Source organism: Haematobia irritans, chromosome 1 (genome assembly GCF_050003625.1).
Source record: "Haematobia irritans isolate KBUSLIRL chromosome 1, ASM5000362v1, whole genome shotgun sequence".
NCBI classification, from domain to species: Eukaryota; Metazoa; Arthropoda; class Insecta; order Diptera; family Muscidae; genus Haematobia; species Haematobia irritans.
Window position 1 is genome coordinate 106,854,053 of NC_134397.1, and position 18,224 is coordinate 106,872,276.

General features: G+C 35.7%; 2 protein-coding genes across 2 annotated transcripts in view; one reads left to right on the forward strand and one right to left on the reverse strand.

Moving 5' to 3' along the window:
* The window catches only part of Tti1 (Telo2 interacting protein 1), a 187,648-nt gene that overhangs the window by 14,492 nt on the left and 154,932 nt on the right, over positions 1-18,224 (reverse strand). The window lies entirely within an intron of this gene.
* LOC142240970 (uncharacterized) lies at positions 2,661-3,290 on the forward strand. The gene is made up of 3 exons (XM_075312716.1): positions 2,661-2,816; positions 2,880-3,030; positions 3,084-3,290. The coding sequence occupies exons 1-3, from the start codon at positions 2,664-2,666 to the stop codon at positions 3,233-3,235; spliced, it is 456 nt and encodes a 151-aa protein (XP_075168831.1). The 5' UTR covers positions 2,661-2,663; the 3' UTR covers positions 3,236-3,290.

Below are 18,224 nucleotides of genomic sequence, written 5' to 3' on the forward strand. Positions count from 1 at the left end.
TATATATATATATATATATATATATATATATATATATATATATATACCCTACGGGAAATTGGTGCAAATTGCCACTGACGGACCTATCACAGGACTGGTACCTAGGCACCACTTTATGGAAATTTTTAAATATGCTTATATTTTAATAAATTCTCCACTTTCATGATATAAAAATCATATTGGAACTACACATTTGCTGTAATACATTATTAGAATTATACATATCGATTAACATATTGCAAAACATTTTTGTTCTGGTGACGCTTCGCTTGCTCAAAACGAACGGCGTAATTATTTGATGTGTGTAGCATTGATGTGTGAAATGAAATTAACAGTTACCTGACCATTGGAATTCAATTATAATAGCAAATGAAAAGTAACAAATAAAGTAATTTCGTTGTTCCTCGCGTTGAATGAGAGTTCGTTTAATATTTGAGAAGTGTTGTAAAAAATATTCATATAAATTTGGTTTGTGGTCTGGAAAACATAAACATGCTAAGAAGAGGTTCAAGCAAGCGCAATCTAAAAAGATTGATAAAGAAACAACAAATTATAAACTCGGAAAAATTGAATTGTTCCACTTCGAATGAACAATCCGCTATACAGCAACAAAACTATATTAACGATGAATATTCCTTAGTGGAACCATTTTTCTTAGAACAAAGTTCGACTTCCGATAAAATGTCTTTAACTGAAAGACTTCGACTTTGGTATATAAGGAACAAGCCCACAAGAAAAACAGTGGAGGAGCTACTTACTATTTTAAAAGAGGAAAACTTAGACGTCCCTCTTAGTTTGAGAACAATCATACCGAGTGGAGAGAAGGCTCTTATAAAAAAGGTATATCCAGGCTTTTATTCTCATTTAGGAATGCAAAAACAGCTTGAAACTTTGCAACAACTTATTTCTTTGCATGATGAGATAATTATCGACATGAATATAGACGGGCTACCTCTTTTTAAGAGTTCCAAAATTCAGTTGTGGCCCATTTTGATAAAAATTGTAAATATTAAAGAACTCCCAGTAATACCTGTTGGTATTTATGTTGGAAAACAGAAACCCAATGATGTGTTTGAATACATGGCAGACTTCATTTCGGAAATGGAAAGCACAATTAAAACATGGAATTAATATTGAAGGAAAATGCATCGAAGTAAAAATTAGAGCTGTAATTTGCGATTCTCCGGCAAAAGCTTTCTTATGCGGAATCGTAGGTCATACTTCTTCGCATGGGTGCACAAAATGTGTGCAAGTTGGGAAAAAAATTGACAATGTTTTAACATATTCTACTAAATGTAAGAAAGTTATTACCGACGATGACTTCGACAACAGAAAATATAAGAACCATCATAAAACGCAGTTTCTTTCTCAAAAAACACCACTGGAATTACTAAATGTGAAAATGGTAACCCAAGTTGCGTTAGACAGTATGCATCTTATCGACTTAGGGGTCATGAGAAAAATGTTGTCTCGAATAGTATACAATAAATTAAACTATAAGGTTAAAGCCCAAGATTTAAATAATATGTCATCAAAACTAGAATCCCTTTGTAGCTATATTACTAAAGAATTTGTTCGATATCCAAGGAGTTTGAGTGATATGTTGCATTGGAAGGCGACTGAATTCCGACAGTTTTTATTATATACAGGCATTATTGTGTTAAAAGGTAATGTGGACGATGAAGTATACCAAGAGTTCCTCTTATTGCATTGCTCCTGCAGACTATTATCAACGCCCGATAATACGAAAGACAATTTGAAAATTGCACAAAAGATGTTGCAGCAGTTTGTGGAAAAATTTCCAATTATCTTCGGGAAAAATAGTGTATCACATAATGTACACAATTTGTTGCATTTAACTGAGAGCGTTAAGCACTTCGGAGATTTACAAAACTTTTCAGCTTACAGCTTTGAAAATAGGTTACAAATTTTAAAGAGTTTTGTTAAGCAGCCAACAAAAATAATACAACAAATTGTCAATAATTTATATATTGAAAATAAAATAATGCCGAAAAAAGAAATAGGATTTAAAACAAGAAATAAGGTTAAAACTTACGCAAACGAATACTATATTTATACTACCAAACAACCGAACAATTTTTGTACCACAAAGAGTGGCATCCCCTTAAAAATCGATGACTTTGACTACGAGAAAAACCTTGTAATTGGACAAGTATTGGCGAAAAGTGAAAGTTTCTTTAAAATACCATTGGATTCTAATGAAACGTTTGGAATATTTATCGCGTCTTCTATTTCATCTGATTTAAAAGAACAATTTAATGTAAATGAAATCGAAAATAAGATGTTATGTTTTCCATACCAAAACCAATATTTGCTGATACCAATGCTTCACGGCTGTTTTTAACCTTGTTCGTTACTTATTGTAATAGCAAAATGAACCGCAAACGCCCGATGAATAAAGCAGTAGTAAAATTTTTGATACTGTCAACTCAGAAAATAATACTCCCGAAAACGTTCAAAATTTATCACTTAGAAATAATGAAAACTGTAGTCACTGCAAAAATCTAAAAGCGTACGTCGAGGGCCCATTGAATGAAAAAATTGGTAAGTAAAATATATTTTATATATATTGTTTTCTTTTATTTACATAATATTTATGATTTCTATTTTAAGAAAAACTACAGTCTCAAAATGCAAAAGTTATGGAAGCATTGGGGGAACTACAGGTTTTAACTAGACAATTGGTTCGACAGGAACAAATACCCCACAAATTGCAATCATATTTTCCTCTTATAACGGATAATGATCTTTTGGAGTTGGAAAGAAAGATACAAAACGATAATAAATCTTTATATGTATGTTGTGCACGCAATACATTTCAGTTCCAATGCCTTTTCTTATTTATATTTTATACACAGGTGACTGCGGTAAGAGGACTAGTTAGAAATAATTTGTGCAAAAATATTAATTTAATACTATCTGCTGAACTTCTTTACGAATTCAACGTTGATGGAACACATGGCAAAAAACGATTAAAAGACTATAAAAATTTTTTTGCAGTAATTTTAGGTACATTTGTTTTTAAGAATTATGTTTGTTTCACTAATTTTTTTTCTATTTAGATGTGGTGTCTTCTACTCCAGACATCAATGACGTTGACGTCTACATAAGAAAAGCAATACAACTTTCGAAAAAACGTCATTTAAAAAAAATTATTGGTGACAAACAAAATAACGAAGTTGAAAACTCTAATGATGACCCAGCCAGTTGTTGACCATATCTTTTCGTTAAATCATTGTTTTATCTTTTTAAGACGTATGTTTCGAGATGAATCACAATAGGTTTTACTTTATATAATATATAATATTCAACTATGAACTAATAATAACAAAAATTTAACTTGTAAGATTTCGTTCTTATAGCATAAGTTCGTGAAACAAATAAAATAAAATGAATTGTCTTTGAAGCAAATTAGTTTAATATCTTCGTAAATGGGTTCAAATCTGCTACTAAAGACGCATCTGAGAGAGGTTCTTAGAGGATCTGTCTAAGGACTGGTTCATGAAGACCTGTCATGAGGGCCTGTTTAAGGACTGGTCCTACCGAACTGTTTCAGGACTTGCACTTCGGAATGAGTCCAAGTCATGTCCTAAAAAGTAAATTTACCCCGCCAATGACATGTTAAAGTGACCGGTCCTCTCTATACGTTTAGACCAGAACTAGGACAGGTCCATACACACCGGGGACCAGCCCTATACCGGTCCTGGGGTTGGTCCATTTCCCGTAGGGTATATATATATATATATATATATATATATATATATATATATATATATATATATATATATATATATATATATATATATATATATATATATATATATATATATATATATATATATATATATATATATATATACATATATATATATATACATATATACATATATATATATATATATATATATATATATATATATATATATATATATATATATATATATATATATATATATATATATATATATATATATATATATATATATATATATATATATATATATATATATATATATATATATATATATATATATATATATATATATATATATATATATATATATATATATATATATATATATATATATATATATATATATATATATATATATATATATATATATATATATATATTTGAAGCAGTTTTATCTTAAATTTAAAAACTAAATATGTCAGTTGAGTTAAAGACGATTTCTTTAAATGAAAAATGTTCTTCTTTATTTTAAGGAACATTTGCCTTACTTCAATGATCTACAACTTCAACAGAGGGACGCAAAATTTCAAGATTTGTGTTCTAAATTTAATGAAAAAAATTTTGAAAGAAGGATTATAAACTTTCTTTTAATTAAAATGTCATTATTTTAAAGAATTTTGTCATTAGCATTGCGTAAATTTCGAGTCCTAAAATTTAATTTGCATAATCTTCCATATTAGGTCAATATTTTTTTCAGTGTATATATGTATCGCCCGATTTTCAATAATTTGGTCTTAAAATAACCTTATTTATTTACCAATCTTACTCAAATTTAGCGCACATTAACCTTCTATATCTGTATCAAACATACCTGCAAAATATCATCCAAATCTGTTCAGATTTAGGTATAGCTCCCATATTTATGCAGCGCCCGATTTTGAAAAATTTGTCCCTAATAACCTTATTTTTTACCATAGTGGCCTCATGTATTATTATTACGATTCAGCACAAGGTAATTTCCTGTAATATCAACCAAACCTGCAAAATATCATTCAAATCGGTTCAGATTCAAATATAGCTCCCATATATATACATCGCTCGATTTTCCTAAATTTGGTCATAATACTCTTATGCTAATAATTTTTTCGATAAGGGCAACAAAATTCTTTCAGTCGTAACATGTTTTTTTTACCTCTCCCAAACTTGTTTTATTGTTTCTTATAGAAAGCCAAATAAGAAACAGATACATTTTAAGCTTTTAACGGTAATTTTGGTCAAGGTGTGCACGTGACACGAAATTGTCATCACCAATGCAACGGCGTAAGGGCGTGAACGTGATTAAAAAACCAGAAGTCTGCGTGAGCGTGAGCCACGAAAATAATTTCTTTGTGAGTGACTTTGCGTGAGTAACGAATTTCTGAAAAATACGCTCAAGAAAAAAATCCCGCCAACGGACATAAAACGCTTACGAGATGAATTCATTTACAATCTTAGTGACACCTGGGATGTTAAGAGTTTAATTATACACTCGATTTTTTTATACGAACGGTCCCATCGTCCACTTTCCCGCCCCTTCCGACCGTGAGGGCCTTGTCCCCATGACGTAGGGACAGCGTACACACCATGATCCGGACCATGGCGGGGTGGAGGCAGAGGGATTTGACCAGCTACAGAGAAGGACTCATCAGCCGGATATATTAAAACACAAGATCAAATATTAGGTTATTCAATAAAACTAATGTATTAGTTATCCAAATATGCTAAAATTCTAGACTTCATCATATCAATACTAAGGTTAGTGTCAACTAGGTGATAGATTGAATTAAAAATATTGCACATCCTACGAATAGGCTCCACAGAAGCATAATTCGAACGTTGAAAAGCAATGTAAAGAAACTGGTAATTCCTAGATGCCCTAAAAGGAACATTTATCCTAATCCTAGATATCAATTCCGAGCATGGAATATCCCCACTAACTAACCTATACATCATCATGGAGCTCAACAACGTCCGTCGGCTCCTAAGAGTAGGCAAATTAATCAGCCTCAATCTAGAAGTGTATGAAGGAAGAACAAAATCACTGTTCCAATGAAGATGTCTCAAAGCGAACAACAAGAACTGCTTCTGAACCGATTCTATCCTATCAATGTAAACTTCATACTGAGGATCCCACACGATAGAACCATACGATAGAATGGGTCTAACAAGGGCAGTAAAAAGCCTCTTTGTAACATAAGGGTCCGAAAACTCCTTCGCCCAACGCTTTATGAATCCTAGAACCCCATATGACCATTAAAATTAAGCCTACGATCCATAACAATGCCAAGATCAACAAAAGAACCAACCTCTTCCAATAACGATAAAATTATTCGTGAGTCACGGTATTTTTCGTGAGTCACGACATTTCATGCGTGAGTACAAATTTTCGTTTAGTGAGTGTGTGTGAATCCTACCAAACAATATCGTGCGTGAGTAAGATTTTTCCGTAGTAAGTGTGCGTGCGTAAAATATTACTTACGCGCACACCTCCAATGAGATCTTCTCAACCCAAAATCGGCAATTTTTGAAAAAGAAAAAATTTTGTTTTAAAAATTTCCAAAATGCCATTAACTACCCAGCAAAAACTAGGTAACCACATCTCATTACAATTGCCATTACCAAGAGTAAATCTGTCATTACACGTTGCATTACATTGCGGTGATTTGTAATGACTAACTTGTCATTCTCAAATTTTTGTGCTATTAATGAGACAAAAAAAAATGGATTTGGAAATCCACCTAATGTGAATGCGCTATTAGATATATTATAATGTAATTCATGAATCCAACTCTCTTAACCCTTTCACTACCGAAATAAAACTAAAATTAAAAACATTAATTTTTACTAGAGACATATGGCCTCAAAATTTCGTATTTTTCGTTTATTGTTAAAGCAGTGTATAAAAATGCATTTTAGTGCTCACCAATATGGAAAATATGTATAGCTTATTTATACTAAAACCTCTACCTTGCAATAACATCGAGAAATGTATCGAAACTAAGTGGAAAAGTAGAGTTTGGCATCGTTTTCGAATGTCCTCCAAATGTCCAAAGCGTTAAACAACCTACATTTATTTCTATTTTAAGTGTAAAATTAATTTGCGTGTAATCTAAATAAGATTATTAATTTATTTATAATTTGATTTGTTACATTTTTTTATTTCTACAATATTCGTTTCTATTCAGTTAATGTTCATATTACAGGATTACTAGCCATATACTGATCCATTATAATCGGCGAGAGAAGTAAATATTTTCTAGATTTGGTTGCCTGAGACAATATGTGGCTATTTTGCAAGCTTTGGTATATATACGTGAATACCTATTTGGTGATTATACGCTTTAAAAGCACTATTTATTTCATGGCTGAAATTATGCCAGCTGAGAAATATGCAATTTACCAAAAAATAATGTTTTTTAACATTAACATTTTTGATATATACGAGCGCGGTTCGGAAACTTCTTAGCCTATCAATGAAAGAGATTAGTTAATTTTTCAAAAATATTTTTATTTTTTAATATAATCTCCTGAAACTTCAATACACTTAGTCCAACGCTTTTCTAGCAATTCTATCCCTTGATTAAAATAGTTTTCCTCAAGGTCTTCAAAATAGTGGTTTACAACTGTAATTGCATCTTCATTTGAGGTAAGGCGCTTGCCAGCAAGAATTTTTTAGATTTGGGAACAAGTAAAAGCCATTGGGAGCTAAATCAGGAGAATAAGGTGGGTGGTCAAGCAACTCGTACTTTAATTCGTTGATTTTAGCCATTGTTAAAACACTCTTGTGCGCTGGTGCGTTGTCTTGATGAAAAATTATTTTTTTGTGTTGTAAGCCAGGACGTTTTTCTCGAATTTGTACATTTAATTGATCCAAATCCTTTTTGCAGATAGTCAATCAATAAAATACCTTTGAAGTCCCAAAAAAACCGTTGCCATAACCTTACCAGCCGATTGAATTGTTTTTGCCTTCTTTGGGGCACTTCTTCCAGCTTCAGTCCATTGTTTGGATTGTTCTTTTGTCTCTGGAGTATAGTGGTGGATCCATGTCTCATCAACAGTTATGAAACGACGCTTAAAATCCATTTTATTTCGCTTAAAACGATCCAAACAAGCTTGAGAAATGTTCATTCTTATGCGGTTTTGATCTACTGTTAACAAATGCTTCACTCATCTTGCAGAAAGCTTTTTCATCTGTAGTTCTTCATGCAAAATTAAATGGACTCGATCATTTGAGATGCCAATGATATTAGCAATTTCAGGCACTTTTATTCGTCGATCATTTAATACCATATCATGCACTTTGGCTACAATTTCTGTTGTTGTTGCTGTTTTTGGACGCCCACTGCGTGGTTCATCTTCAATGCTTGTACGACAACGTGTAAATTCAGCAACCCAATTTTTTTTACAATAAGTTTAAACTTTCATATTTTTCGATTTTGTCCATTACATAAAAGAAAGCTTTCTCAAATACCTTTCCATCGATATATTATATTTTAATTTACAACTAATTATTGTTCGAGCTTTAGTAGATTAAGGAACTTGATTGTTGATGGAAATGTTACTTAATATTATTTTTTGTAACCAAGTAGGTTTTTCAAATAACTTTTGATATTGTTTGGTTTCTGTGGAAACTACTTTTTATTCTGTTTAAAAACCATTTTTCAATAAAGACGTTTTTTTTTTCTTAATTCGTTTTTCTTAACTGGTTATGGACCCAGTTTGAATAAAAAGAACATTTGTGATTTTTTTAAGTCGCTGAAAAGAAATTTTATTGCCAGAAGTTCAATTCAAGGACATCAAATATGGAAGATTTCAAAATCGAGAAATTACATGGAACTGAGAATTGGTCTTCTTGGAAGTTCGAGATATGTATTGTTCTGAAATCAATGGATCTCTTCAGGGTTGTAGATGGTTCTTATAGAAAACCGGTCGTTAATGCTGGTGACGGGAACGGCAATAACGATTTGCAGAACTGGGAGCGAACAGATATCAAGGCGCAAAGGGTAATAATATCATCTGTAGATAATGCTATTATCAAATATGTGATGTGTTGCAAGGAATCTAAAGAAATGTGGGACAAACTTACAGCAATTCACGAAAGTCAATCAGAAGTAAGTGTACATTTGTTACAGCAACGGTTTTATGAAATTCAAAAACGAACAGATGATAACATTGAGACACACATTGCAAGAATTGAAGAGATTGCAGATCGGTTAAAAATTTAGGTGACCCACTGTCCGAGAATATGATAATAACTAAGGTGCTTATGACGTTGCCAGCTACTTATAATCATTTTGTAACTGCAGTTGAGTCATATGCCGAAGAAAAACACAATTTAAAAAATTTAACGAATCGGCTTATGTTAGAACAGTCCCGTATGAATCGTGACAATATTGAGTCAAATGCTTTCCAAATGAAGAGACAATGGCAAGGCAAGACCAAGGAAAACAAGAAACCTGGTAAGTGTTTCAAATGCAACCAAGAAGGACATTGGAAAAAAGATTGTCCCTTGTGGAAAAAAATCTGGTTACGGAAAACATAACAATAAGGCTAAATCCAATGCTTTTATGACCAATGAGCAAAATGCTTCGGATTCTGATGTTAAGTGGATAATAGATTCTGGTGCATCAGAGCACATGACATCAAATCGAGAATGGTTTTCAAGTTTTACATTTTTCCAAGAGCCTTCAAAGATAAAAATTGGAGACGGATCAACTCTAGATGCCGTTGGAGAAGGCAATATTGATGTCTTAATAGAAGGGGGACAAGGATACCGAAAAAGATTTTTTAAAAATGTTCTGTTCGTCCCAAATCTTAAGGTAAACTTGTTTTATGCAACCTCAGCCTTGGATAAAGGATATCACATGCAATCAAACAATGAAATTTGCAAGTTTATCAGATATGGCAGAATAGAGGCTTTGGGTTATCGCAAAGGTAATCTTTTTGAACTGAATGTGAAGATGTTACAGAAGAAGTGTAACAATTTTGTGGCAGATTCTGAAAATCAAACCGAAGACAAGGAATCAATAAAATTGTGGCACCAACGTCTAGTTCATCAAAATAACGCACATGTTAAGGAATTGTTGAAGGCAAGTAATATTAAATATATTGATGAACAAAGGGAAATATGTGAAGGTTGTTGTTTGGGTAAACAACATCGACTACAATTTAATTTAAGTACCAACCGAGCAACTCTTTCTGGAGAGCTCATTCATGCCGATATTTGTGGACCTATGGAAATTTTATCTCTTGGTGGATCGAAATATTTCTTACTTTTGAAAGATGATTTTTTTGATTGGGTATACTTCCTAAAACACAAAAATGATGTTTTTGAATGTATAACGGATTTCCTTAATAAAAGCAAGAATTTGAAACTCACCATAAAGAACTTTAGAACAGACAATGGGACGGAATTTGTCATTAAAAGTGTTGAGTTAATATTCAAGAAATATGACATAGAGCACCAGAAGACTGTTGCATACACGCCTGAACAGAATGGGTCAGCGGAAAGAGAAATACGAACTGTTGTAGAGTTGGCTAGAACTTTATTACACTCAAAGAATTTAAATAAAATACTTTGGACTGAAGTTGTGCATCATGTGGTGTATATGCTAAACCGCACAGGACCTAGTTCAATTAAAAGCAAGTCACCTTTTGAATTGTGGTATGGCAAACCGTTTAATATAAAAATACAAGATATCAAAGTGTTCGGAACAGAAATATTTGCACATATTGCTAAACAAACGAGAAAGAAATGGGATCCTAAGAGCAAGAAAGGAGTTTTTGTTGGTTATTATGATAATGTTAAAGGTGTACGTATATATTTTGAAAAGGAGAGACGTATTGAAATTTATAGAGACGTGATGTTTTGCAATAAATTGGATGTACCAATCGAGGGAGAACAAAATGAGATCCTTGTAGATGAGGTCAAAATAAATATTGAACATGATGAAAAAATAAGACAAAATACTACGAATCATGATGAAACTTTGCCAGAGTCAAATGTTCAAGGGAGACAGTTTCGTCAATGCGATGAACAAAATTTGGATATTGAAACATACTCAGATATTGAAATTGAAAGATCGGAATGCTTGACTGAAGCGGATGAAGCGGGTGAAACTGAAGCATCAACGTCATCGGTTCAAGTTAATAACCATGTTGCCAGAGACGAACGTACAAGGTATAATTTGCGTCAGAAGCCAAAGAAGAAGATAAATATAGATGAAATATTTCTGTCTGTAATGGAAGAAAGAGAACCACAGACGTATGAAGAAGCCTTGAAATCTGCAGATGCCCATAAATGGGAAGAGGCCATCGATGATGAATATAGATCTTTGATAAAAAACAATACATGGGTTCTTTGTGATCTACCTCCCAATAGAAAATTGATAGTTTGTCGCTGGGTATACACAATAAAGACAAAATCAGATGGTTCTATTGACAGGTACAAAGCAAGATTGGTGGCTAGAGGATTTTCTCAACAGTACGGATTCGATAATGAAGAAACCTTTAGTCCTGTAGTGAAGTACGACTCCATTAGAATGATTTTAGCTGTAGCAGTTGCAGAAGGGTTGTCAATTAAACAATTTGATATAAAAACAGTATGTTTGCATGGTGAATTAAAGGAAACCATTTTTATGAATCAGCCTCCAGGTTACATCAAGAACCGGAACAAAGTTTGTATGCTCAAACGTAGTTTATATGGACTAAAGCAAGCTCCAAGGTGTTTTAATGAAAAGTTTTGTACCATAATAAACGATTTTGGAATGAAAGCAAGTACTGCGGACTCATGCGTTTTTATCAAAAATGTAGAAGGATCCAAAGGATGTACGTCGACGATGGATTATTAGTATACAAAAATGAACAACTTGCTAATGAACTACTAACACATTTAAAATTAAATTTTGAAATTAAAGAATGTTGTATAGACAAATTTCTTGGATTTCAAATTAAAATTTTAGAAAATGGTTCAATTTTTCTTTATCAACAACAATATACTGAAAAGCTTTTGGAAAATTTTGCTATGGCAAACTGTAATAGTGTATCAACACCCATGGAAACAGGTTTGGTAAAGAGCAGATTCCAAGAGAAAGTTAATGATGTATATCCTTACAAGAATTTGATTGGATCTTTGATATATCTTTCAGTCATAAGTCGCCCAGATATCACGTACGCTGTGGGATACTTAAGCAGATATATGCAAAATCCGTCACAAATACATATAAATGCCGCCAAACGTATATTAAGATATTTAAAAGGAACAACACGTTTTGGATTACTTTACTCAAGAAGCGATGAATGGAATCTTAAAGCTTAAAGCAATTGGGAAATTGTACGATATCATGGCAATCTCAACAACAAAATGTTGTTGCATTATCAACCACAGAAGCTGAGTATATTGCAGCCACCGAAGCTGTGAAACACATATTATGGACAAAACGATTTATAAAAGAAATATCAAAAGAACTGGAAGAAACTTATTTTTTGTTAGATAACCAGAGTGCAATTAAATTAATTAAGAATCCTGAGTACCATAAACGAACTAAACACATTGATGTTAAGTACCATTTCATACGCGAAAAATATAGCAATGCTGAATTTGAACTGAATTTTGTGAATGCTAAGGATCAATTTGCTGACATTTTAACAAAACCTTTTCCCAAACCGATTTTTGAAGCTTTAAGAAATTCGGTAAATGAAAACATTTGTCCAAGCTATGATTGACTTTAGAGTGAGTGTTGATGGAAATTAGAGTGTTGATGGAAATGTTACTTAATATTATTTTTTGTAACCAAGTAGGTTTTTCAAATAACTTTTGATATTGTGTGGTTTCTGTGGAAACTATTTTTTATTCTGTTTAAAAACCATTTTTCAATAAAGACTTTTTTTTCTTAATTCGTTTTTCTTAACTTTGATCAATAGGTTAGGTTAGGTTAGGTTAAAGTGGCAGCCCGATTAAGATTCAGGCTCACTTAGACTATTCAGTCCATTGTGATACCACATTAACTAAAAGTACTTATTACATATGGGCACTTCTAGTTTTAACCGCTGAACCTTCTTGATTATTTTTCTTTGTTGAACCAACCAGATTGTTCCAAAAACATTAGCAGACTGCTTAAGTTAACGTGTTCCAGATCCGCCAGTAATCTGAAGCTATATGCTCTTAAAAGTTGTTTGCGCTTTACACAAAATGCAGGACACTCACACAAGAGGTGTTTAATTGATTCTTTTTCCTCCGCATCATGACAGCTCATACAATAGTCATTATACTTCGCGCCAATAGTTTTTGCAAAATCGCCTATCAGGCAGCGACCCGTTATAGCAGATATCAGGAGTGATATCTGACGTCTCGAGAACATTAGCATATCTAGTGTGCGGTTTAAGTTGAAATGGGGCCATATTTGCTTGGTGTCGTTACAACCCTTGCAATTCTCTCATCGAACATTTGCCATCATAACAGCCTTCTCACGCAGCATGAGCTTGCAGGTAGCTAGGGGCATACCAACAAATTCTAGTTCCCCTGGAATATGTAAGGTAGTCCCTAGCCTTGCCAACTCATTCGCTTCGCAGTTCCCCGGTATGTTCCTATGGCCAGGCACCCATATTAGGTGAATATTGTACTGCTCAGCCATCTCATTGAGAGATTTGCGGCAGTCGATGGCCGTTTTCGAGTTGATGAACACAGAGTCCAAGGATTTTATTGCAGATTGACTGTCCGAGTATATATTAATGCCCACATTTTTTGGAACATTAATTCTCAGCCAATTCGCCACCTCTCTTATTGCTAATATTTCAGCCTGAAAAACACTACAGTGATTAGGTAATCTTTTCGCTATTCGAAGTTCCAGATCATTAGAATATACTCCGAACCCCACTTGTCCATTCAATTTGGAGCCATCAGTGTAGAAATCTATATATTCTTTATTCCCCGGGGTCTGTGTGCACCACGCCTCACTGTTGGGGATTAGAGTCTCAAACTTTTTGTCGAAAAGTGGACTCGCCAAAGTGTAATCCACTACGTTAGGCACATCTGGCATTATTTTGAGGACAGAACTGTGACCGTAACCTTTTTCCGACCACAGCGATAGTTCGCGCAACCGCACAACCGTTGTTGCAGCTGACTGTTTGGCCAAAATGTCTAAAGGCAATAGATGCAGCATGACATTAAAGGAATTTGTTCCTGTCTTGCTGAATGCGCCTGAAATACACAAACAAGCCATACGCTGAACTTTATCTAAACAAGTCGGTTTCTGAGGTGCCGGCCACCAGACTACAACACCATACAACATTATAGGTCTAACCACTGCCGTGTATAGCCAATGTACAATTTTTGGTTTTAGTCCCCACTTTTTTCCTATTGCCTTTTTGCACGAGTACAAAGCTACAGTTGCCTTTCTCGCCCTTTCTTCAATATTAAGCTTAAAGTTCAGCTTCCTGCCAAAAATAACGCCAAGGTATTTTGCACATTCACCAAAGGGAATTTCAATACCCCCTAAGGAAATAGGCCTAACCGTGGGAGTTTTGCGATCTTTGCAGTACATGACTAATTCTGTCTTTGCAGGATTTACCCCAAGACCATTGTCTTTCGCCCATTTCTCAGTCATCCGGAGGGCCCTCTGAATAATATCTCTGATTGCGGATGGGAATTTTCCCCTGACTGCCAGAGTCACATCATCTGCGTATGCCACCACTTTTATCCTTTCTTTTTCTAGAGTAACCAGAAGGTATTTATAGCAACATTCCAAAGAAGAGGTGATAGAACTCCTCCTTGGGGAGTGCCTCTGTTCACATACTTTTGTATGTTTGCTTGTCCTAGTGTGGCTGAAATACGTCTCTTCATTAGCAGTTCGTCTAACAGCCTGAGTATACATGGATCAACATTCAGAGTTGTCAGTCCATTTAATATCGAGCTCGGATGGACACTATTGAACGCCCCTTCGATGTCTAGAAACGCCACGATTGTGTATTCTTTGACAGATAGTGAGCTTTCAATAAAGCTGACTAGTTCATGTAGTGCGGTCTCAGTAGACCTGCCCTTCGAGTATGCATGCTGTCGTTTCGAGGACAAACTTGAATCGATGCTAGTTCTAAGATAAATATCTATCATCCTCTCCAGAGTCTTAAGTAGGAATGAGGATAAGCTGATTGGTCGGAAATCCTTCGCCCTCGAGTGAGAGGCTTTTCCCACTTTAGGTATGAAAACGACTTTTGTTTCCCTCCACTTTCCTGGGATATATGATAAGTTGATACATCCTTTATATATCACCGACAACCAGGGGATAATTTTGTCAGTTACAGCTTGTATCTCCGCCGGAGTAATTCCATCAGGTCCGGGGGATTTGAATGGTCCAAAGCTATGTAGCGCCCATCTTATTCTAGTTTCCGATACAATTTCCTCGACAGGAAACGACCGCTGAGCAACTGTGGCACCGCCAGTACATGGTTCAACCGTCTGATTTCCAGGAAAATGTGTGTCCAATAGTACCTCCAGCTTCTCCTCACTGGACGTTGTCCAATTGCCCTCCGATGTTTTAATGAAACCAAATCTCTATCAACCGTCGAACGGAACGGACGTGTTTTTCAATAGCGGATAAACTCATCGTAATAGGTACCTACTAAGAATTTCAAGTGTGGTGGGATATCAAGCCATTATCAAGTGTGGTGGGATATTAACCATGCAGCGAAATTCCAAGTCATCCACTGGGTTGCTAACTTCAGGGCCCAGTGGACGGGTATCGACTGTAGTTATAAATCTGGGCAATGACCAAGAGTTAGGCCCAATTAGTCGACCTGTAGACGGGTCGCCAGGTGGCGACAATTTGACAAATCGGACCTTTTCCAAGGTAACGGCATCAAAAGGAGGTAATCCCTCACGAAAGAGATTCAAAGAACGCAGAAATGCTTTGTTTATCCTAAAGAAATTAGGATCAGTCGACCCAAGCACGTTGTCGGCTAAACAAAGCGATTCCTTAAAATGGGCTCAAGGAATTCTTGAGGCTGGAAAAAGGGAACGATCACCGGATGAGCTGCCATCCTCCAAAAGGGATCAACGATCGTTTGCCTCAGTTGCTAAAGACAGCCTTGTGATGGCTATCATTAATAAAGGAGCATTGGACGGTATGGTTCCAAAGCAAAAATGGGGGGAAATTGAGAATGCTTTGTCTGGCGTCTACTCACAGGTGCTGGAAAAGTTTCCCGGCCCAGATCCTCGACACCAAGAGGCTGGTTGGTATCAAGGACGATTTAAGCTAGTCGCATTTGAGGACCAGAGGTCTATAGAATGTTTTAAAGCTGCTCTGATACTAATTGGTGAAGTTTGGGAAGGAGCTGCTCTAGAGTTAGTCGAGAAGAAAGACATACCGGCTAGACCAAGAGCACATGCGTGGATACCTGCAAACCCTCCTGACCCTGAATCTATTTTAAATAGACTGAAACAATGCAATCCAGATCTTCCAACAGCTGATTGGAAGGTTGGCCGTTTGGATGAAGTGGATGGGCCAAGACGGCATGCAGTGTTTATATTGAACACTCAGTCTTTGCCACATCTAGCAAAGTCCCAGGGCCGTGTATGATTTAAGCTAGTCGCATTTGAGGACCAGAGGTCTATAGAATGTTTTAAAGCTGCTCTGATACTAATTGGTGAAGTTTGGGAAGGAGCTGCTCTAGAGTTAGTCGAGAAGAAAGACATACCGGCTAGACCAAGAGCACATGCGTGGATACCTGCAAACCCTCCTGACCCTGAATCTATTTTAAATAGACTGAAACAATGCAATCCAGATCTTCCAACAGCTGATTGGAAGGTTGGCCGTTTGGATGAAGTGGATGGGCCAAGACGGCATGCAGTGTTTATATTGAACACTCAGTCTTTGCCACATCTAGCAAAGTCCCAGGGCCGTGTATGTTATGGCTTTCATTATATCCAAATGAAGGTGTATAAAAACGATCAGCTAAAGGATTCAGAAATGGACAAGCCTCTGTCTGAATCAGAAGTAAGCGGATCCTCTTGCGAAGTCGAGGGGGATACCAAGACATTTGAAGACATGGATAGATACCGTATGCGTGAGGAGGCTTCTACTGCCTCAGAACTCACCAAAGTTGAACCTATGGTTATTGCGAGAGTCACCGAGATCTCTGAAGAGGACATTCTTGATGACTCGATTGAAGCGGCTGATGTGATGGTTGTTGAAAATCTCGATGGTCGTACGGATCCTCCAGATAAATCTTCATCATTGTAAGGCTGCATGTGCTGCCTTAAAAGTTCTCCTGATGAAAGGGGACATAGATATAGTTCTTATTCAAGAACCATATGTTTATAGAAACAAAATATGTGAATTAAGTACTCCGGGGTTCAAACTATTGCAGAATACTGGTAATGATGTAAATCGAGCCTGTATAATTGCTAAAAACGAGCTCAACTTGTTTCTGCTTCCTTCAATGTGCAATACAGACACTGTCGTTGCCAGTTTAGAAATAGCCAAATGCAAATATTGGGTATCTTCGGTCTACATGAGACATGACAGGGAGATGCCTCCATATGCCGTTAAGACCTTAGTGGAGGAGTCACTGAAAACAAAGACGAAACTCATTATGGGATGCGATGCGAATGCACATCATAGTATATGGGGAAGTAGTGATACTAATGCAAGGGGAGAGTCGCTAATAGAGTTTATTTTGCGTACTAATCTGGTAGTTTGCAACAAGGGAGATGCCCCAACCTTTGTCACTAAAAACAGGAAATGATATCTGAGTGGCAGGTTTTAAGTGAACACAGCTTCTCAGATCATCGCTACATCAGTTTCAAATTTGATGTTCATATCACCAAGACCATATTTCCGCCAAATGTTAGGAAAGCTGACTGGAATAGGGAATCGTTCAATATGATGATACCGGAAATAACAGAGACAAATATGAGAAATGTGCAAGATATCGAACACGCAGTGGAGCGGATTACTAAGGCCTTCAACATCTCACTAAAAGCTGCATGCCCTAGAGGAAAGCCAAGGGGGAAACATCGACCACCATGGTGGTCTACGGAATTAAGTAATATGAGGAAATCCTGCAGGAAGCTCTTTAACAAGGCAAAGTCCACCAGAGCCCCTGAGGACTGGGACGCTTACAAGAAGAATCTGAGAGGAGAGAAAGGCTCAGCATAACTCTTGGAATGATTACTGCAGCAGTATTGAGAATACGTCCGAGGCTTCCAGACTACGGAAGGATCTAGCATCCACCAACTCCGCTCCAGGTTTCATTAAAACATCGGAGGGCAATTGGACAACGTCCAGTGAGGAGACGCTGGAGGTACTATTGGACACACATTTTCCTGGAAATCAGACGGTTGAACCATGTACTGGCGGTGCCACAGTTGCTCAGCGGTCGTTTCCTGTCGAGGAAATTGTATCGGAAACTAGAATAAGATGGGCGCTAAATAGCTTTGGACCATTCAAATCCCCCGGACCTGATGGAATTACTC

Coding starts and splice junctions, on each gene's coding strand:
- LOC142240970 (XM_075312716.1), top strand. CDS start 2,664: ATGGAAGCATTGGGGGAACTACAGGTTTTAACTAGACAATTGGTTCGA. Junction 2,817..2,879: donor ACGATAATAAATCTTTATAT/GTATGTTGTGCA, acceptor TTTTATACACAG/GTGACTGCGGTAAGAGGACT. Junction 3,031..3,083: donor TTTTTTTGCAGTAATTTTAG/GTACATTTGTTT, acceptor TTTTCTATTTAG/ATGTGGTGTCTTCTACTCCA.